Source organism: Drosophila miranda (assembly GCF_003369915.1).
Source record: "Drosophila miranda strain MSH22 chromosome Y unlocalized genomic scaffold, D.miranda_PacBio2.1 Contig_Y1_pilon, whole genome shotgun sequence".
NCBI lineage: Eukaryota > Metazoa > Arthropoda > Insecta > Diptera > Drosophilidae > Drosophila > Drosophila miranda.
In genome coordinates this window covers 34,286,976-34,309,005 of record NW_022881603.1, presented here as the reverse complement: position 1 = coordinate 34,309,005, position 22,030 = coordinate 34,286,976, and the positions used below count along the sequence as shown (strand labels likewise).

Genomic DNA, 22,030 nt, shown 5'->3' with positions numbered 1-22,030 from the left:
TCTTTAATTTAACAAATATACAAAACTACACCATGCCTTTTTAAACTTCTTTGAAATTACGACATCCAAATATAGGTGGCTCTCATAGTTATCTAAACATGAACATTGTTTTACGGTACTGCAGATAGCATCCCCGAACAATCGAACAAATGAAAGAGTATGCACGTTCCGGATATTTCTGCTTTTTATACCCGATACTCAAAATGAGTATTGGGGTATATTAGATTTGTGGAAAAAGTGGATGTGTGTAACGTCCAGAAGAAATCGTTTCCGACCCCATAAAGTATATATATTCTTGATCAGCATCAATAGCCGAGTCGATTGGGCCCTGTCTGTCTGTCCGTCTGTCCGTCCGTCCGTCTGTCCGTCCCCTTCAGCGCCTAGTGCTCAAAGACTATAAGAGCTAGAGCAACGATGTTTTGGACCCAGACTTCTGTGATATGTCACTGCTACAAAAATATTTCAAAACTTCGCACCGCCCACTTCCGCCCCCACAAAGGACGCAAATCTGTGGCATCCACATTTTTAAAGATACGATAAAACCAAAAACGCAGAATCGTAGAGGATGATTTTATGTTCTAGAATGTAAAATTTCAACCAGATCGTATAATTATTATAGCCAGAATCAAGAAATCAATTTCATTCTTTCTCGCTCTGTCTCTCTCTAACACACAGGTTTCATGGTCGGTTTTGCCAATTGCAAAATATGAGTTCAAGGATCTCAGAACCTATAAGAGCCAGAGCAACCAAATTTGGTATCCACACTCCTGTGATATTGGACCTTGACCGTTTCGTGTCCAAATTTCGCCACACCCCCTTCCGCCCACGCAAAGGACGAAAATCTGGGGCATCCACAAATCTCAGAAACTATTAAGGCTAGAGTAACCAAATTTGGTATCCGCACTTCTCTCGATCTCACTATAAAACGTATATCTCAGAATTTCGCCCCAACCCCTTCCGCCCCCACAAAAGACGAAAATCTGTTCCATCCACAATATTGCACATTCGAGAAAACTAAAAACGCAGAATCATAGATAATGACCATATCTATCAGATTCCTGAATCTGGATCAGATCGGATCATTCTTGTAGCCAAAAGGAACACATCAATTTGCAGTGGCTACGCAGCGCCCGACGTCAAGCTCAGACTAATTTTCTGTCTCTCTCGCACGCACTCTTTGTCGTGTCGTTTAATATTAGCGGCGTCTGCCGGAGGAGAGCCATACTGACTAAGTATCGGGTATAACTGTAGAGTTGCGGTGTCCGCAGCAACTCACAACGTTCCCCTCGTTTCTTCTAGTTTCAGCAGGGACTGCCAGCCGTCGTTTAGCCGCTTAAAATAGTCTTGTAATGGCTTTATGGCCTCTCAAAAAGTTGGCAAGAGCGCAACCGCTCTCCGCACATGTTCTTTTCTGTATTATATCCGCCTTTTGCAGCACGATATTTCAGAGAGCATACATAAATATGCATTTGTCTACTATTTTACCTTTCAATAGACATACATAAGTACATATACATATATGGACACTATTTTTTAAACTACCTGAATAACTAAAAGATATAAATATGCAATCAGGGTCACGGCTCTGGTGCTCCAGTTGTAAGCTCAATCTGATTAAGATCCAAAAAAGTGAATTAATTCAATCACAATTATCTTGTAATTATCGGAACATTTTTTGAATGGTATTCAAATTAGTATTACCATTTATACCAGCCTAACAACTTGCTTATTCTAAAAGTTCTATATTTTAAAGTAGTTATTTGCTCAGATTGTACAATTTTCTAATATCTGAATAGAATATAAATATTTTATGCATTCAGAAATGATGATATTCATATTCTAGAAAATTTATTTAGTATTCTTTGACTCAAAAAGATTACAATTGTGTTGTGTTATGTAACAATTGCATTCGTAGTTTGCTTTGTGTGAGTAACTCCGACAAATAAAAGCAATCCTTCCCCAAGATGTGGATTTCCGCCTATAAATATATTCATTGTAAATGCACATTATTCCAATAAATAATAATAATTTTTTTGTTTTACAAATACACACACATATTTACATTTAAAAATATATGTATACACACCTTCACTGTAACTGTAAGGTCTGGTCTACATTGTAGGTTATTTCGTCTTGGTCGAAGAGAGGTAGGAATCTTTTTTTCCGGTGCTCAATTTAAGTGCATTTTCGCTTCCAACAATGTTGCTCAAACTGAGAAGGTCATACTTTGTATAAAGTATATTGACACTCATTTCATCTCCAAAGCCATCTCGCGGGTTCTGGTTGGATTCGAGCATAAAATTGATTAGCTCTGAGTAAAAGTGCGGAAAGTTGGGCGGTTGGTACATAATTAAATTTCGAATACCCTTGATTCGGGTACGTCGGAAGAAGTGAGCGCTTTCTGAATAAAGCAGAACAGACGCTCCGCTATGGAAGAATATGTCTCTCGCCCGAGAAATTTTTTCCTTCTTGGTATATTCGCTTATCTGAACAAAACTGATCATATCAGTTTTGAACTGGTTGCGTATACGTACAAAATCGAAGTAGCTAGGCACGTACAACATACAATGGGAAAAGCCGGACTTTCTAAACTGTGGCATAATGTGCTTGGCAAAATGCTGAAAGCGATCATCAAATGTTGACTCCACATTGGTGCAGTTAATTTTGCGGAAAACTTGTTGAATTGGCGTAATAACATTTCGGATATCGCCATATTCAACTAGATTTGTGATCCGCACTTTGCCTTGGTAGTTTTGGCATTTACTATTGACCACTGCCCGAAATTCGGGAAGTTCGTGAGATGAGAAAAATAGGGTTTGGCGGTAGAAGCTAGAAGCCCCGCTTAGACACCAAGTTCGAACCCTTTGGCAATTTGTGTCTGGCAGGTTCTGCGGTTGCAGATGAAGGTGGTCTAACGAGTGAAGAAGATTTTCCCAGTTCTGGGCTAAGAAAAGATCCGCTTGGTCGATTATAAGTAATTCAATCGAATTCAAGAAGTCAATGTCACTGTCCTTGTCCGTGACAAGCATGCGTAGTCCTAGTGGAGAAGCAATAAGTATGTCTGAAGAGTTCATGTCAGAAAAAAGTGAAACGGACTTCTTTGTAAAACGCATTCCAATTTTAAAGTTGTCATCTGTGTTTCCACTGAAAGTTTGCTCATAGTCATATTGTTTTGGGTTCGTTTTGGGGAAATGTATCGTGTTTCCCGAGTAGTCTTGAAGGAACCGCTCATAATTTGTCATTATATTTTTCCTGGTTTGATCTGCAAATAAAAGATCAATTATTTGCTTTCGTCTTCAACTTACAGTTCTTACCATCTTGACTGCCAATTAGTAAGTCTCCGATAAGCTTCACTATCTTCAAAGCCGACTCCCTGAAGGGCACTATAAAGAGCACCTTCATACGATTTAGTCCTTGGTCTCTAAAGGTCTCCGGAATAGAAATTTCATTCGGAGACAACTTTAGTGACTTGGCGAGTGCTGCCACTTTCTCGTTATTACGCAGTATCAGAGATCTGACCTTTAGCATATGGTTCAGCGCGTGCAGGCAGTACATGTACCGGATCTCTTCGGCATTGCTGTGTGTTCGGTAAGGATAGTACAGGTCCTGATAGTTATTTACAATATGAAAGAGTTCCGACTGTAGCGCAGAAAGCGGAAACGCTACCTTTGCGCTTATGGACATTTTGACTTCTAATTTTTGCAGATCAGAAGAGCTGGAAATGCCACTCGGTGGACTGCAGTCGGGGTTATGTGCGTTTAAATCTAGCAAAGGAATCTCAAACTTTAAATTTCCCACTGCCGGCCAACTGCTCTTAATCAATGTGGTATCCGTTCGAGAGATCAAATCGCTGATATTGTCTTCAGATAGGTCGATATCAAATCGCTTTGAAAACGAATTGTATGAATCAAATTCGTCATTTGATTGGACAGAACTTTTGCTCTGTTTCTCAACGGTTTTTACTGGTGCAGGCACAAAGGCGGCTTCGCTCTCGTTTGGCATGATAAAGCCTGAAAAAACGATTCATGGTCAAGGAAAGTGGTATTGAGATTATATACTTGTTTACATACCTGTTGGTACATTGCTGTATCCATTCACAAGCTGCTCATAGAATCCAGTTTCGTCAGCTGGGGCTTGTAATTCTGACAGGAGATCTGCTCCAGGCTCAAAAGAATTCCCTGTCAGGGCTGGGAGTGCTTCCTTTCTGTGCGATTCCTACATTTGCTTGCTTCTCTGAATGTAGCTATAGTTTTTCGAAAATTTCTCATTCTTGCGAACGGGGGCGTAAGGCTTTGCTTTATGTTTCGAGTGTTTCTGCTTCATGTTAACAATTTAGCTAAAAACACGCACGTGCGATGATGATAAACATAAACATATGGATTCGATCACAAGTATCGATAGCACATAGTGATGGTAGAACATAACCTTAAGATTTTGATTTTTCTATAATGGTCGTATTCCTATACACTTCAAGACCAGTATAGTCTAAAATTTACGGGAAAAGATAGATTCACACCATAAAATAATAATAATGGCCTGAAATGATGTGGGCAGAGCTAAGGGTTTTACTTAAGGGTTGCTGATGCATTATTCAACGGAATATACAAACGAAGCAATAGGAACGATTTTTGTCTTAAGTTTTATTTGTTTGACCTTTTTCGCTAAACCCGTTTTAGACAAGTAAGTCAAGTAGAATTGATTCATTAATCGGATAAAATTATATGGGCAAAGCTGAGAAATCTATATAGCTGGGAATATTCTAAGGAAGATCAAAAACCAGGAATTCGTCGTCATAGCCGGTTGACAACAATGATTCCCATTCCATGCACACATACCCTGGGGGAAATGGATGTTATAGAACTGAGAAAATGTTTGTCTTCCAGGGCTCAGTAGGTATCAGGATCGACATAAATATATACAAGATACTAATAATGTACTTGAATATGTCTAAAGAATATCAATTTGAGAAAAGGTCTTAATAAATTACGTTTGATCTTCATATAAAATTAACGAAATAGGGTGTACAAAGGCCTATACACGCATCATCTCTTCAAATACCAACAACATTGCGACTGTTTTTTTTGTTGAACTATTTTGTTTAAACCTTGTTTTAGTCAAAATACAATAAAAGCAAGGACTAAAAACTAACCAATTGTGTAGAAAATTTATTCATCAATGGGCTGAAATTATGTGGGCACGGCTAAATGTTCTATATAGCTGGTAATATTTGACGGAATATCAAAAACGAGGAATATGTAAAATAGAACTTGAATTCGTCAGTATATTTACGGTATATTTTAAAATTGAGGCGGTATATTTTGGTATATTTCTGAGGGTCGGACGGTATATTTTATCCGATAAATCTGAACAGGCAGGTAGTGATGTAAATTTGAATAAAACATCGATGTCGATGTCCATCGATGTTGTCAAAATCAAACATCGATGTTGGATTGATACATCGGATTTAACTTCTAACTTCTCTTTTAGTAACCTATCAGAATGGAAGAGGCTTGCGTAGTAAGCTCAGCATTCTTTTCCGGGATAGTGTTGCATTTGCTTCCCACGTTATTGTGTTTACTGAAACCTGGTTAAAGCCGGACATTCTTAGTTCCGAGGTTTTGGCAGTTCGGTACACAACTTTTAGAAAGGACCGTTCGTCTCGACGTGCAGGGGGGGTTCTAATTGCAGTGGACTCTTACTTCACGTCGGAACACTTCACAGTCCAAGTTCAACAGGAATTGGAATTCCTGTGTGTAAAACTGATTCTTCCCGCTTTCGCTATATTCATTACTTGCTCGTATATCCCACCGTCTTCGGATATTTCAATTTATGAGCAGCACTTGTCCGCTTTAACCGCTGTTTCTTCCTCGCTATCTGATAAAGATCGTATGATAGTTCTTGGTGACTTCAACTTGCCAGGAACTGTTTGGTCTTCGGTAAGCGAGTCTAGTATCCTAGTGCCCATGTCACGCCATGACTTTGTGGACGGCTTGCTTGACCTATCCCTGTCTCAAGTCAACCATGTGAAAAATTCCTTGGGTCGATTGCTTGATCTGTGCTTTGTATCGGATCCGACCATAGTGTTGTTAACCCGAGCCCTTCCGCTCACTATACCTGAAGACGCCTACCACCCTACTTTCGAAGTGTCGCTAGATATAGGACCAACTGTATTGGATCGGTCGAGTAGGCTGCCCGAACGTGTCCGCTGCTTTCGTAAAGCCGAGTTTGCGAAGCTTAATAACCTCATTAGGGATTTTGATTGGTCCGCTTTGTACTTGTGCACTGATATCATAAAAGGCACAAAAATTTTTTACAATGCTCTTGGCACATTTTTCGATTCTTGTGTCCCGCTTTCTTGTCCGACTTGATCTGGAAAACCCCCTTGGTTTACCAAAGAGTTATCCAGTCTAAAAAACTTAAAATCAAGACTTTATAAAAAATTTCAAGAAGTGGGTTCTCCTACTTCTCATTCTCGCTATGTAATAGCTCGGTCAAACTTTTCAGTTCTTAATGCTCAATGCTATAAGAACTACCTATCTCGATGCAGGATACGTTTTTCTCAGGACCCTAAACAGTTTTACAGCTTCGTAAACAGTAAGCGTAGAACGTCCGCACACCCATCCTCGGTATCATTTTGTAATACGTCGGCAAATAATGATCAGGCAATTGCCGATCTTTTTGCCCAATTTTTCCAAACCACCTATTCTGAGGAAAGCTACTCTGGTCATCCGTACCCATACGGTTTACCGAGGTCGAACGGCATTTTCAGTCCCTTGTTAAATGAATGTTCCCTACTTCATGATCTTCAAATAGTTAAGCCGGTGTTTTCACCGGGTCCAGACGGGGTTCCAGGTTGTGTACTCAGGTACTGCGCCGAGGCTCTGTGTGGACCTTTGCTTAAACTATTCACCCTGTCCATTGATTCTTCTTGCTTCCCCCGATCTGGAAGGAATCGTTTATAATTCCTCTTCATAAAAAAGGTAGCAAGTCTGATGCAAAAAATTATAGAGGTATAGCGAAGTTATCCGCTATTCCTAAAATGTTTGAGAAGGTTTTAACTCCGCACTTGCAACATCTCTGCAAGTCACTTATATCTCCAACTCAGCATGGATTTATAAGGCGGCGATCAACCACCACGAACTTGTTAGAGTTTACCTCTTTCATTATTAAAGGCTTTCAATGTAACTTACAGACGGATGTTATTTACACCGACATTAGTAAAGCATTCGACTCTGTAAACCATTCCCTTTTAGCGGATAAACTTGACCTTTTAGGGTTTCCGCCCAACCTCCTGAGATGGATTTCTAGCTATCTTTGTTCTACGTCTCAAAGAGTCCTCTTCAAAAACTCCCTCTCTTTACCAGTAAAGGTTTCTTCGGGAGTACCACAAGGCAGGCATCTAGGCCCCTTACTCTTCGCACTCTTTATTAATGACTTGCCTTCAGTATTAACATATTCTCGAGTACTTATGTATGCGGATGATGATAAACTCTGTGTCCAGTACAAGGACATTTCATTTCATTCTCGCTTGCAATCCGATCTCAATAACTTTCAGTCATGGTGTTGTGCAAACTTGTTACACCTTAATGCCTCGAAATGCAAAGTCATGACATTTCATCGTTCTATCCCTTTGTTGGCTCCCTACACCCTATTTGGTGGTTCTCTTGAGAGAACTACCCTGGTGGATGATCTGGGTGTTATGTTAGACCCCAAGTTAAAGTTTTCCGAACACATTTCTACCATGGTAAATAAGGCCATGGGCGTGCTTGGGTTTATAAAGAGGTGGTCAAAGGAATTTGACGACCCCTATATAACAAAGACTCTCTATACCTCGCTTGTTCGCCCGATCTTAGAATACGGCTCCTGTGTATGGTGCCCTCAGTACAAAGTACACCAGGACCGTATAGAATCAGTACAGAAAAACTTTTTACTCTTTGCTCTGCGGGGCCTTAACTGGGATGCGGGTGTAAGACTCCCATCTTACTCTAGTAGACTACTATTAGTAAACCTCCCATCCTTAGTTAACCGTAGAAAAATGCTTGGTGTGATATTTATGCACAACTTGATCAGGGGTGACATAGACAGCCCTGATCTGTTGAGCCACATAAACTTCACGATTCCTATTAGACTGACTAGAAATTTTATACCGTTGTTCCTTCCACTTTGTAGATCGAATTATTCCTTGCATGAACCGTTTAGGGGCTTATGCTCGGATTATAATTCCCTCTACCATATTATATCCACCACTAATTCGCTTCCTCTTATTAAATTATTAATCCTTACACACCTTTCTATTAATTAGTAACTGTAGTGGTATTTGTATTTTGATTGCATGCTTAGTTTCTTAGTAAGTTTAGTACTAATTTTCCTCGAATGTTAGTCTAATAGCTATCTTTCTTGCATGTTCGCGTTTGGTTCGGCTACGCACCGCGCGTCATGCGGCAGCGCCCCTCGGTCGGTTGGGCGGGAAGAGGGCTGCGTTTTGCCTGGGACCCGCGCGTAACAGCCTTCTGCTGGTGTCACACGGGCCACTTGACGGTGCAGTAATTTCATCGCCTCTTGAAAGGTGCAGTCATTGCATGTCAACGTCCAAAGATTGTTGCTGCTTACAGAAGACAAATTGTAGCGCTTGTAGCAGGAAATGCTGAGTTTTTTTGTGGCGCCATCTAGTGCTCAGAGTGGCAGGCGAACGACAGGTCGAGGGAAAACCAAAAAGACGGTAACAGGTCAAAACGTCAGGCTATCTCTGTTGAAAATGCATCCAGGGACCTGTTAGAGGATTTGCCGCCAGAACGTTGGCGTCCCTATCGGCTATTCCCTCGTGAAAGTCAATTGAGTCGGTTGCGTATCGGTCCGACGAAAAGGAAAAACCAAGAATTTAATGAAGAGAAAAACTCTAGGGAATCTAAATATCTAAATCCAAGATTCGACTGCGAGATTCTTGGTTGAAGGCGAGTGGGCTATTCAGTCGTCAGAAGCCGTATAGCGCTGAGTCCGATTGGGGTAAGTGCTGCGGGAAGAGAAGAGAAGGGCTAAAGGAGAATAAAGAGTTGTCCCATTTGTAGTCTTGGCGTAGTCATTTGTAGTCTTTCTTTGCTTTCGCGTACCTTTCACCTGCAGAAGCAGGGGAAAGAATTTGTGCTGTTCCCTTTCGCCCAGGAGGTGGAAAGGAAACATAGATAACAGTCGGGAGAAAGAGAATAGAAAAAAAAGAGGAAGCAACGGATTGACGGAGTAATTGTAATTTGTAATTTGTAAATTTGTAATTTGTAAATGTGTAATTAATTATGATTTCTGTGCGGAGTTAATTAGGAGAGAATGTAACGTGCAACCACGATGTAGGCGAGATGGTCCTCTCAGCTTGGAGCGGCACGCTGTCAATTTTCCGGCTACTGGCTCGTCGGCCACGAGTGTGGTGTTCTTATGTATTTTGCTCCTAAGCTGAGGCCTTCCCTATTATTATTTTACATTTAATGCGTGTCACTAAGCCATTTGAAACCGGACGGAAAGCACAACACCTAAAACGAAAGACAATGACTGCACTGGTGAACGGACAACAACAAGAATTCCTCAGCTGTTCATGAGGAGTGATGTTCGCCCACCCTACCTTGGTCTTGTTGTGCCCGATAACACATGATTTGCTACAAGACCCCTTATTTTATGGGGGACCTACAGGGGCTTGCTGCAGGAGATCAAACACTATTGCTTCTACTCACACATTATAAACATTTATTCATTGCTTATGACTAAAATTCTTGATCCCTTGTAATTAAGTTTATTCATTAGTTTCTCCCTTCCCCGAGTATTGGCTACGACTTAATTTTAAATAAAATAGAGTGAAGTAATGTAAATAAGTAAGAAGCTTAGATTAGATATGTTTGAGAACAGATAATTTGAATAGGAATGAAAACAAAAGAAATTTAAGAAATTTTAATCTGAGCATTCGCTGGCATATCGATCCATCAAAAGGGAAGGTGTAATACGCGAGAGACGTAGGGAAAAGAATCAAGAGGAGAGCAATTATTTACGACTTTCCGATGCCCTCTCTTTTCATCCCACTAATTGGGTGTGCTCCCTTCAGAGCATTCGCCACACAAAAAAATGTAAGATAATTTATTTGTTTAATCAAAACCACTTACAGGAACCTCCATCGACGAAGCGCTTCCGACTTGGGTTTCTGAAAAGTTTAAAAAAAAAAGAGAACACACAAAATTCGCACACACAAAAAAAAAGTGAGACGACGACCGAGTGGCTCAGGCAGGTCGAGCTAATTTTACTGTGAATTTTTATCTCTCTTCTTCCCGTTCCTCACGCCCCTTCCGCATTCCTCTGCGCTCAGTCTCGCATTCCTCTTTGCGGATCACCGGCGCTTATCGAGCACCGGTATGTGGGGGCTCGCCCTCAGCGGCAAAGTTAGGTGGAGAAAAAGGGAAAGGGATAGAGAGATCAAAAAGCCTAAGTGAAGAGGGACAATGAAATAACCCGGGTAAAAATGCTTAGAGCATATGACTGTGTTACGTTTTTTTTTTTTTGACTTATTCTTGCTATTTGTTTTTGTTTCTTTTGGACCAGGCTAGATCTCTGTGACAATTTCAACTTCGATCAGCCACTAACTGCCGAACACTTTTTCCTCTCTGCCTCCCCCTACGCGCGGGGTATAGACGCATACGCGGAGCGATGAAACAAACTGACGCGGCTGCCGTCTGCCGGGCACTAGCTGGCCCCTCCTCTCTGGCTCGCCGAATTGCTCCAAGGCGACGTCCCAAAGCTCCGGCGAATTTCTATGACCTGCAGCTGGTTGTCGTGGAAGACGAGCCTCCTCCAATTACCAACCTAGGGAAATTTGCACACACAGAACACCTTTATAAACTTCACTCGGCTGTTTTTCTTTTCAACTTACCCAAACGGGTGCCCCGTCGAAAGGGTGTATTGCAAGGGTATCACTGTACAACGCCTCACTGCCTGAGATATATTTCCTTGTCGTTATTTAATTTAAAAGGTTTCTCTCTCTTTTTTTTTTTAGAATATTTAAAAACCCCGCTGCCACTTTAGAAAATGAACACCATCCAATGCTGTCGACCAGGCTTGGAATGCTGCAATGGCGTCCAATGACATCTATTTGTAGCCTCTCTTCTCGTCGAACTTCGACTTCGAACACGCTCTCCTTTCGACGAGGAAGTCTGACCTGGCTCTGACCCACTCTCTGATCCCAGGCCCTCTTTGCCGACTGCTAAAGAGAATTTCTCTTGCCTCTCGTCAGATGGTGCCTAATTTTCGGCGGACCCCCAAAAACCCTAGGCCTCCTCACAGCAGCTACAAGCCTCACCGTACAACTCCCCCCTGCCAAGATCAGACTTGGTGTGCAGAAGGCTCACAAGGATGAACCGCTTGTCGCTGTTATTGGCGGATATCTTTCCCGTGGTATTTCCCAATGGTTCGGCCCTGCAGATCTTCCAACTCATAAAGCGAATTTCCGAGCTTTCTCCGAACTCTAGCCTTCACGAAAGCGTGGTATCCAGCTTGGAAGTTGCTTTGTTTAAAATTCCTTCTATAAACTTCCTGCCCAACCTGGTATACTACCTCTCTTGATCTTAGATTACTGCTTTTCACTATGAGCATTTTGCTTATCCATTACTTCACCTGCTTTCTTCCTGACCAACTCCAAGGAATCCTCTTTTGTGAAAGCTACCGCCCTGTCTTCCAACATCTCCAGCTATCTCAGCAAAGAGTAAGTGCCACCAGAAGTGATCATCTGCTGACCAAACACCATGTAATATGGCGTAGCGCCTACTCCCGAGTGGATGGACGATCTCAGCGCGCAACAAATGCTGCTTAAATTCTCGTCCCAATCTTTTTGATCCGGACGCACATACGATCTGATGGCGGCAATCACTGAGCGATTGACTCTCTCGGAGGCATTTGCCTGTGGCGCGTGTACCGCTGTCAAGGTATGTGAGATACGGTGGCTTTTTAAAAGGCTTTGGAATTTTTCAGCCCTGAATTGGGATCTATTGTCGGACACTATGGTTTCGGGCACCCCGAAAGTATGAAAGAGATCCTCCCGCAAGTATTTGATAACTACATCAGCTGTCAGCTTCTTAACGGCTTTGAGGAAAACAAATTTAGAATAATGGTCTAACACGATAAAAATAGCGACGTGACCACTTCGAGACCTAGGATATGGACCAAGAAAATCAATGTAAAGTCGCTGAAAGAATCTTTGTGATTCGGCCGGCTTTCCCATGGGTGGCCGCAAAGTAAAGTTCGGCGCTTTTGTGGTCTTACATTCACTGCAATTGTTCACATAAGCTTTGACGTCGTTAACCAATCCTGGCCAAAAGTAGTACCTACGGACGCGCTCCAAGGTCTTATGAATACCCCCATGCGAGGCTAACGGATCATCATGTGACTGTTTTAAGATCTCGCTGATCAAATCCTTAGGCACCCATAATTTCCAGGCAAACGAGTCATGAAGTAAGTCGCCATTCGCATGCTCAGCTCTTCGGTAAACTAAGTTGTCGACCACTTTTACGTCTGGCAATCGTTCCTGGTTGCTCTCTACACGCTCCGCCAATTCACGATACCCTGCCGCTCTGAAGTGAGGAGAGTCTAGATCCACCAGAAGCCCATTACTCTTGTCTATCGCTGCGATCTCATCCTGGTGAACCCTTGACAATGCATCTGGGACTATGTTCTGGGTTCCCTTTCGGTGCTCGATACTAAATCGGAAACCTTGCAATTTTAGTGCCCATCGAGCTAACCTCGAGTGCAGATCATTTTGGGACATCAACCACTTCAGTGATGCATGATCCGTTATCACGGTGAATTGATGACCTTCGACATAAGCTATGAACTTTTTTATGCACACTAAGGCCGCCAGGCACTCTAGCTCGGTCACTGTATAATTGCCCTGGGCTTTATTCAGCTTTTTAGACACGAAAGCTATCGGCATTTCATCCCCTTCCTCCGTCTTCTGGACTAGTACACCCCCTACTCCCGTATTGCTCGCATCGCAATGTATATAGAAGGGCTTTCCAAAGTCCGGACTTCTTAAAACTGGAGCCTTGCACAGCGTTTCTTTCAATTTCTCAAAGGCCTCTATTCCACCCTGGGACATGACGAATTTTTGTTTTTGTTTTAGCAAGTCTGTTAAAGGGGCGGATAGCGAAGCAAAATCATGTATAAATTTCCTATCCCACCCGGCCATTCCAAGGAAGCTCCTTAGGGCTCGGAGAGTTCTTGGGAGCGGAAACTTAGTAATAGCGGAAATCTTTTCCGGGTCTGTTTTAATACCGCCTTCGCCAATTACGTGACCTAGATATTTTACGGATTTCCTACAGAATCTGCTCTTCTCTATATTTATGGTCAGCCCTGCGTGACGGATGTGTTCTGCCACCGAACGCAGTACCTCAAGATGCGAGGGAAATGTGTCTGAAATGACCAGCAGGTCATCTAAGTAGACAAACACTTGATTTCGAAGAGCTGCGGGTATTACCTTATCCATGAGTCTGGACATGGTTTGTGAGGCGTTGCATAAACCAAAAGGCATGACCTTGTATTGGTACAACGGCCTCCCTGGTATGTTGAATGCAGTCTTGTCTCTCGACGCCACCTCCAAAGGTATTTGCCAAAATGCATCTTTCAAGTCCAGGCAAGTTACATATTCTGCCTTGGGCAATCTACTCAAGATGCCATCAATTTGGGGCAACGGGTACGAATCTTTTTCTGTCACCGCGTTTACTTTTCGACTGTCTAGACAAAGACGAGCTTTCCCAGGCTTTTGGACCAGAACCACCGGAGAAGACCAAGCGCTTCCTGACTCCTCAATCACCCCTAATCTCAGCATCCTATCAACTTCCCCGTACAGCAATTTCTCAACGGCCGGTGAGACTGAGAAATGTCTCTGCTTTACGGGCTTCGCATTCCCCACATCGATGGTATGACAAAGCATATCTGTCCTTCCCAGACCCGACACAGCGAAAGATGGAAATAGAGAAATCACCTGGTTTAACGCTGCCTCCTGAGCAGAAGTAAGTGTATGAACATCTGAACTCTCGCAAATTTCGGAAATCTTCCATTCGGACTTTAATAATTTATAAAGGGACCAAAAATCAATACCTAAATATAAATCTTGACTTAAATTAGGAATTATGAATAGCTCTATCGTTTTCGACTCCCCGCGGTACTCTATCTTAGTTGTTATCTTGCCTACTATTTGATGCTTCTTTCCATCTGCCGTAAAAGCATTGGACGACACCACTTTAAATGGTTTCTTACTGCATACTACCTCCTATGCCAATTGACCACCCACGCAACTCATTCCGGCGCCAGTATCTAGCAATCCTATTCTATCGAGTAACTTGACCTCGGCATACGGCCTCTTATCTCCTTCCTTTTTCCTTATTTCATTAATACATTTGAGAGATTTAAAATGGGCCTTAGTTCTACGTGCATTTCTAGTAAATCTCCTTGACTTAACAATTTCCACTGGAGGTGCTAACTTCTTACCCTCTATCAAATTTATATGCCATCCCACTATCGGTGGCTCCGCCTCCCAAAAATCCCGAGAAGGCTCTTTTTGCGTTTTGCCACTTGCTACATCTAGTTTTGTTTCGCCGACCCCCTCTGCGGAACACTGGTCAGCCGACGAGACTCTGCCGTGTTCTCCTTGGTGTTTTTTTGACACTTTTTGCAAGATGGCTTATACGTGTTCGGCGCTCCGCAGCCAAAGCAGAATATTTTCCGTTTAGCAACGCAGTCGTGGTAACGGTGTCCTTCTTTTCGACAATTCCAACACACCAAGGATAAAGCTGCTATCTCCTCCCCAAACTCCGATTCTGAGAATTCTTCCGCATCCTCTCACAAGGCTTCGTCCACTAGCTCCGAGATTTGCTTTCGAAATGGAGCAGGTTTTTGATAGCCATGAGTCCGACGCACCTCTTCCATAAAACATTCTCGCCTCCGACATATATCCCGTAGTGCTTCTATTAAGTCTATTTTCTGATTCAGGATCTCATTCTGTATTTCCGGCCGCAAATTTCGACGAACTATCTCGACCAGAGTTTTATGAGAAAGAGGCTGCTCTAACCTGTCAGTGAGTTTTTGGATTGCGTCAAAAAATACCTCGAAAGTATCTTTTTATACCCGATACTCAAAATGAGTATTGGGGTATATTAGATTTGTGGTAAAAGTGGATGTGTGTAACGTCCAGAAGGAATCGTTTCCGACCCCATAAAGTATATATATTCTTGATCAGCATCAATAGCCGAGTCGATTGGGCCCTGTCTGTCTGTCCGTCTGTCCGTCCGTCCGTCTGTCCGTCCCCTTCAGCGCCTAGTGCTCAAAGACTATAAGAGCTAGAGCAACGATGTTTTGGACCCAGACTTCTGTGATATGTCACTGCTACAAAAATATTTCAAAACTTCGCACCGCCCACTTCCGCCCCCACAAAGAACGAAAATCTGTGGCATCCACAATTTTAAAGATATGAGAAAACCAAAACGTAGAATTGTAGAAAATGCCCATATCCTTAAGACTGCGGAATCTGAATTGGATCGTATTATTATTATAGCCAGCATCAAGAAAACAATTTCATTTTTTCTCGCCCTGTCTCTCTCTAACACACACGTAGCATAGGCGGCTCTGCTTAGAGTAAAACATTAGCGCCTAGATCTCAGAGACTACAAAAGCTAGAGCAACCAAATTTGGTATCCACACTCCTAATATATCGGACCGAGACGAGTTTGTTTCAAAATTTCGCCACACCCCCTTCCGCCCCCGCAAAGGACGAAAATCTGGGGATATTCAAAAATCTCAAAGACTATTAAGGCTAGAGTAACCAAATTTGGTATCCGCACTCCTGTTAGATCTAACTATAAAACGTGTATCTCAAAATTTCACCCCACCCCTTTCCGCCCTCACAAAGAACGAAAATCTGTTGCATCCACAATATTGCACATTCGGGAAAACTAAAAAAACAGAATCATAGATAATGACCATATCTATCAGATTGCTGAATCTGGATCAGATCAGATCATTTTTATAGCCAATAGGAACAAATCAATTTGCAGTGGCTACGCAGCGCCCGACGTCACGCTCAGACTGATTTTCTGTCTCTCTCGCACGCACTCTTTGTCGTGTCGTTTAATATTAGCGGCGTCTGCCGGAGGAGAGCCATACTGACTTAGTATCGGGTATAACTGTAGAGTTGCGGTGTCCGCAGCGTTTTATAGTAAGATCTAACAGAAGTGCGGATACCAAATTTGGTTACTCTAGCCTTAATAGTCTCTGAGATTTTTGAATATCCCCAGATTTTCGTCCTTTGCGGGGGCGGAAGGGGGAGTGGCGAAATTTTGAAACAAACTCGTCTCGGTCCGATATATTAGGAGTGTGGATACCAAATTTGGTTGCTCTAGCTTTTATAGTCTCTGAGATCTAGGCGCTAATGTTTTACTCTAAGCAAAGCCGCCTATGCTACGTGTGTGTTAGAGAGAGACAGGGCGAGAAAAAATGAAATTGTTTTCTTGATGCTGGCTATAATAATAATACGATCCAATTCAGATTCCGCAGTCTTAAGAATATGGGCATTCTCTACAATTCTACGTTTTTGGTTTTCTCATATCTTTAAAATTGTGGATGCCACAGATTTTCGTCCTTTGTGGGGGCGGAAGTGGGCGGGGCGAAGTTTTGAAATTTTTTTGTAGCAGAGACATATCACAGAAGTCTGGATCCAAAACATCGTTGCTCTAGCTCTTATAGTCTTTGAGCACTAGGCGCTGAAGGGGACGGACAGACGGACGGACGGACAGACGGACAGACGGACAGACAGACAGACAGACAGGGCCCAATCGACTCGGCTATTGATGCTGATCAAGAATATATATACTTTATGGGGTCGGAAACGATTCCTTCTGGACGTTACACACATCCACTTTTACCACAAATCTAATATACCCCAATACTCATTTTGAGTATCGGGTATAAATATATATATTTCCACATATATACGCTGGAAGCATATAATCACAAGTGCCGTACAGTCCAGTGGTCAGTGAATAAGAAGAATTTAATGCAGATATATTTGGGGAAAAAGGTATGTTTTCATATTAATGCCGTGCACGTGCTGACATAACCTATGTTGCAGGGAAGTGTACCTAAGCTGCCCCATCGCGGTATAGTCTCGAGAAGACTACCCTGGGAGCTGGCTTAGGCGTACAGTTGTCGAGGTCTCTCCAACTCCAACCATAATTCATCTTTTCTGGATCTTATATTACCACCGAGTTCGGAATCTCCAAAGATCCAAGTGAACCAGATCAGCCTCAATCGCGAAGAATATTTAGTGCTGCTCAGTCATAAATAACAAAATATAGGCTTGGCGGAAGATTCGTCAGTACGGCCAGGAACCATATACATCGCACCTGTTGACCTCTAACCAACTTCAGGCGGGCAAGAGTCTACAAAGCAGCCGCACGGGATCGAGTTTTGTCCAATTTACATTTAGTTCATTATCAAGTTCCAACGCATAACACCAGCAGTTTAACGTAATGTAACTGAAATTTTATTAACACCCCTCTTTGATGTTACGCGCGTACATATCTCCATGCATATGTGCATATGCACACTAAATTGTCTTTCGTTTGTTACTTTTTGGTTCAATTTTCGCGATAGAGCATAACAATTAAATTTCTGTCTGTATTATGAAAACCAAAACAACTGGCTGATGACTATGCGACGGTGTTTGTAGCGTAATTGTATTGTATGCATTATATATTTCTGATTTTCCATATTTCAAGCTGCTGTCAACATCTACGACATCATTGGGCCCAACGATCAGCGTAAGACAATAACGCCGGAGTGAGTAATTATGTACAGCGAAAAGTAGTTTGGTCAAAAGAGCCATTGGCTTGAAAGTGTAGATATGCATACAACGTATAATGATTCAAACCCGTCTGCTCAGTGTGTATAATGCACCCCAGTCTGATCTAGCTTTTGTTTACGATTTCGATTCTTATTCTCTCGTTTTTATATATATATATATCTATACCCTAATAATTTCCATGCTTTAAATAATGAATTTATAACTAAACTTATATGATAATTAGGATTAAGGAAATATTACCCACAAATTAGAACCTAAGTCAATTGTTGTGTTTCTACAACTGCAACGTAATGAATATTGAAATTGAAGTCTCCCATTATATTAAAATATGAATCGTTTTGAATTGAAATGAATCTTTAAAATCATAAAAATGGTCTGTCGAGTATCCGTGCCAGGATCTTATAAAATGTGGTAAATCTTAGTAAAGGATTCATCAAGGGACAATGCAAGAACTCGAACGCATTGTCATGGTAGGGTGGGTACAGAAGAGAGGGGCAATCAACACCTAGGTTCTCTCTAAATAGAAATGGTTCAGTAGGGCTTTTATTTGGCGTGCCGGCGCTATCAGTATTTCAGTTTACTTTGTTTTTGTATAATCACTTATAGTTTCCCGTAAAGTGCACTATTTAAATGTAGTGGAGTACGATAGTACAATTAGGTGAGGAAGAACCCCGACCATCCGGCGAGCTAGACCCGAGCCTTGCAAGAGTGCACACGACCAACCCTATTTGTACGCCGTCCTTAAGTTCAGTCATAGTCATCTGCTGATATCAAGGGCCTATATATCTGTTTACATATATATATATTTAAACTCTGGTACACTACACATTTACGGCGCCCAACGTGGGGCCAGGTAAACTACAAATTTATGGCGCCCAACGTGGGGCCAGGCAACTTGCCTTAGAATCTAAAACCAATTCAGAGCCGATATTTAAATTTGGATTTATAGTGTCTTACTATATAGGCCGTTTATTTTAATAAGACAAGCAAATCTTGCCTTGGTTCTACAAGCTCAACCGGTAATACATCAAAATTTCAGCGACACATTTTCTTTTGCAAAATATTGCATAAAGGTTAAAGATTTCAAAATTTATACTTAGACTCGGTTTTTGGGATTTAGCAAATGCAATTCAATTGATTCGGATTGGTTGACCAAAACAGACCTATAGTATCGAATTGTGAGTATCAGAGACAGTTATGCAATACCATACAGTGATCAGAATAAACAGGAATTGTTTTAGGATTTTGCGGTTCTAGTTCATTTCATTTTGGATTGACCGAACAAAGCAAACCTGCTTTTTCACTTTAGGCATCTTGAGTTATTCGGATTTACAATTTTATATTGCCAAATCGCGATAGTTGTCCAATGATTCAGTGCACGAGGTCATTAACCTATAAATAGTCCATATTAACGAAAATAGAAAAGCCTACTGAAACCAAATAGATATTTTGTAAGTATTCTGGCATGTGGGAAAGACAGACATTATTATTACAATCAATACCTTCTTATATAATTTTTTTTTATTAGTTTTTTTTTGAATTCCTTAAATATTGTCTGATATACAATGGCTGTAAGGCGAAGTACAGATGATATAACAACTGCTTTGCAGGAAGCAGAACCATTTTGTGGAATTTGCAACGAAGTATTGGGAACTAGTGAGATTATAGCCCACACCCCGTGTAGACACAAATTCCATAAACTTTGTATTTTGGAACAGATTAGGACAAACCCAAAATGTCCCACCTGTTCATTAGATTGTTTTGCTCTGGCACAAACATTCTCTAACAACACGTTGTTAGCCGAGCTTAACGCCGAAGGAACACGTCCAACTAGTGCTAACGAATCTTTTAGCACAATAGACGGAACGTCTAATCGACCTAAAAAGGGCCAAAAGTTTATTAGAAGGGGTATGAATACGAGATCAACTCAACGATCCCGGTTAGATCGCTCACCAACAGAAACTGATACCAGCAACACAACCCTTCCAATAACCACTCAAGTGGAAATCGCTAACTACGTCCAGTCTGCTGTAAGCATTCAACAGGCTCAGTTAATGGAACAACTAACTTCATTTTTAAGGAAAACAATTGAATCTTCGATTCAAAATCAATTAGCGTCACTCCAGTTGACACAACCAGAACATATCACACCCGATTATTCCGGTGACAATAACATTAACCAAACAAATAACGTGGGTATCGGTCAAGCACGAGATAGTCACGCAGAAGTTCTTTTAGATTTTTCAAGAGCGAGTGCAAATCGAAGTAATTCGAGCTCACACGTAGCACCAGCAAAAGTTTCCAGTATAATGCAGAATTGGCGCATTAAATTCGATGGTTCAAAAACATGCATGAGGATGGATGAGTTCATTTATCGAGTACGTTCTCTAACGCAGCAAAATCTTTATAACAATTATCAATTGCTTTGTGATCACTTGTATCTTTTATTCGCGGGAAAATTTCGATGGAAATTCCATCGAACTTACCCAAACTTTAATTGGGATACGTTTTGTATAGAGTTTAGACGAAGATTTGAAGATGTTGAGACCGACTATGATATCTGGGAAAAGATTACGAAACGTCGTCAGGGCGAAAACGAATCCTTCGATGACTTTCAATATGCTATCGAAGATCTCGTGGATAGGCTTCAAAATTCGGTTACAGAAGAAGATGTTGTGAATCTACTTATTAGAAATTCCAAGCCCACTCTTCACCACGAGCTTCTTCACTTAAATATTGCCAACAGATCGCTATTACGACAAGAGGTACGTAAGCACGAGCAGTTTTATAACGATATAAAATCGGTCAAGCAAAGGACTCTTCGCTCATACGTATTGGAATTGTCAGGTCCAGACGATAGCGAGCAGCTATTCGATGACTTGGTCGAGCATAATGAAGTGTGTCAAATACAACGTCGTACTTCACACACAGTTCCAACTTGCTGGAACTGTGACAACAAAGGTCATAAATTTGACGATTGTGTAGATCCTCGTAAGATCTTTTGCTACGGGTGTGGAACAAAAGATACTTACAAGCCGGTATGTCCCAAATGTAACCCTCCGGGAAACCTGCAGAAGGATGTGTTAAACAACAACAAGCGGACACATCCTTAGAAAAAAGTTTGCAAGAATCACCTACTAGTTTAACGAACGACCAAAGTTTAAGGAAGCCTAAGATCAGCTCACAAACAGTAGAGGAACCCCTGCCTACGGCATATCATTATTCATTTACTCCTTTACCTGAAAGGGAAGCAAATTATATTACAACGCGTAAGAACATTTTTGATAAGATAGATAGTTTTAAATTTGTAAGAAAGCCCAAACGTTCAACTAAACGTTTAAGACAATTTTGGAAGATGGTTCGCAAGAATAAGAACAAGTTTGTTTCAGCTATATTTCTTAGTTCGGATAACAGGCTGTATACTAATGTCACCATTGAAGGCAGTGATTACGTAGCTTTGTTAGATTCGGGGGCCACAATCAGTTGTATTGGAGGCTCAGCCGCGAAAGAAATTTTGGCACATTGCAAGGTTAAAAAGTGTTCAGGAGCAATACGAACGGCTAACGATACTGAAAGCAAGGTTACAGGAAAGCTGGTAACACAAATTAATTACCGTGGATGCACGGCAGACCTAGAAATGTTTCTTATTCCTGAACTCAAGCAAGACGTCTATTTGGGGATAGACTTCTGGCAAAAATTTGGACTTTTAGATAAAATCACACACACTGCAGAGGTATCTGAATTAGAAGTTGGAGGTACGGACGACGTCGAAGAACCACCGAACCTACATAAATTGACAGCAGACGAGAGAATTCGCTTAGATAAAGTGATAGGTTGTTTTCCATCTTTCGCTACTGAAGGATTAGGCCGTACCAGTTTAGTCACACACTCTATAGATGTTGGAGCAGCTATTCCCGTAAAGCAACGACATTGGCCGGTATCACCAGCCATTGAGAAATTGATGTTTGCCGAGGTGGACAATATGCTTGCGCTCGATGTTATAGAGGAGTCGACTAGTCCCTGGAGCAGTAATTGCGTTTTGGTAAAGAAAGGCGAAAAATATAGACTGTGTCTCGGATTCAAGAGAGGTGAACAAGGTTACAAGACGGGATGCATATCCGTTACCACATATTGATGGTATTCTAAGTCGGT

At 41.6% G+C, this 22,030-nt stretch overlaps 1 protein-coding gene across 1 annotated transcript; it reads right to left on the bottom strand.

The window, feature by feature from the left end:
* Positions 1–1,806: 1,806 nt before the first annotated feature.
* Positions 1,807–4,353, bottom strand: LOC117190914 (digestive organ expansion factor homolog). The gene is made up of 4 exons (XM_033395920.1): positions 4,071–4,353; positions 3,315–4,010; positions 2,087–3,262; positions 1,807–1,978 (listed from the first exon to the last, which is right to left on the bottom strand). The coding sequence occupies exons 2-3, from the start codon at positions 4,000–4,002 to the stop codon at positions 2,124–2,126; spliced, it is 1,827 nt and encodes a 608-aa protein (XP_033251811.1). The 5' UTR covers positions 4,003–4,010; positions 4,071–4,353; the 3' UTR covers positions 1,807–1,978; positions 2,087–2,123.
* Positions 4,354–22,030: the final 17,677 nt, after the last annotated feature.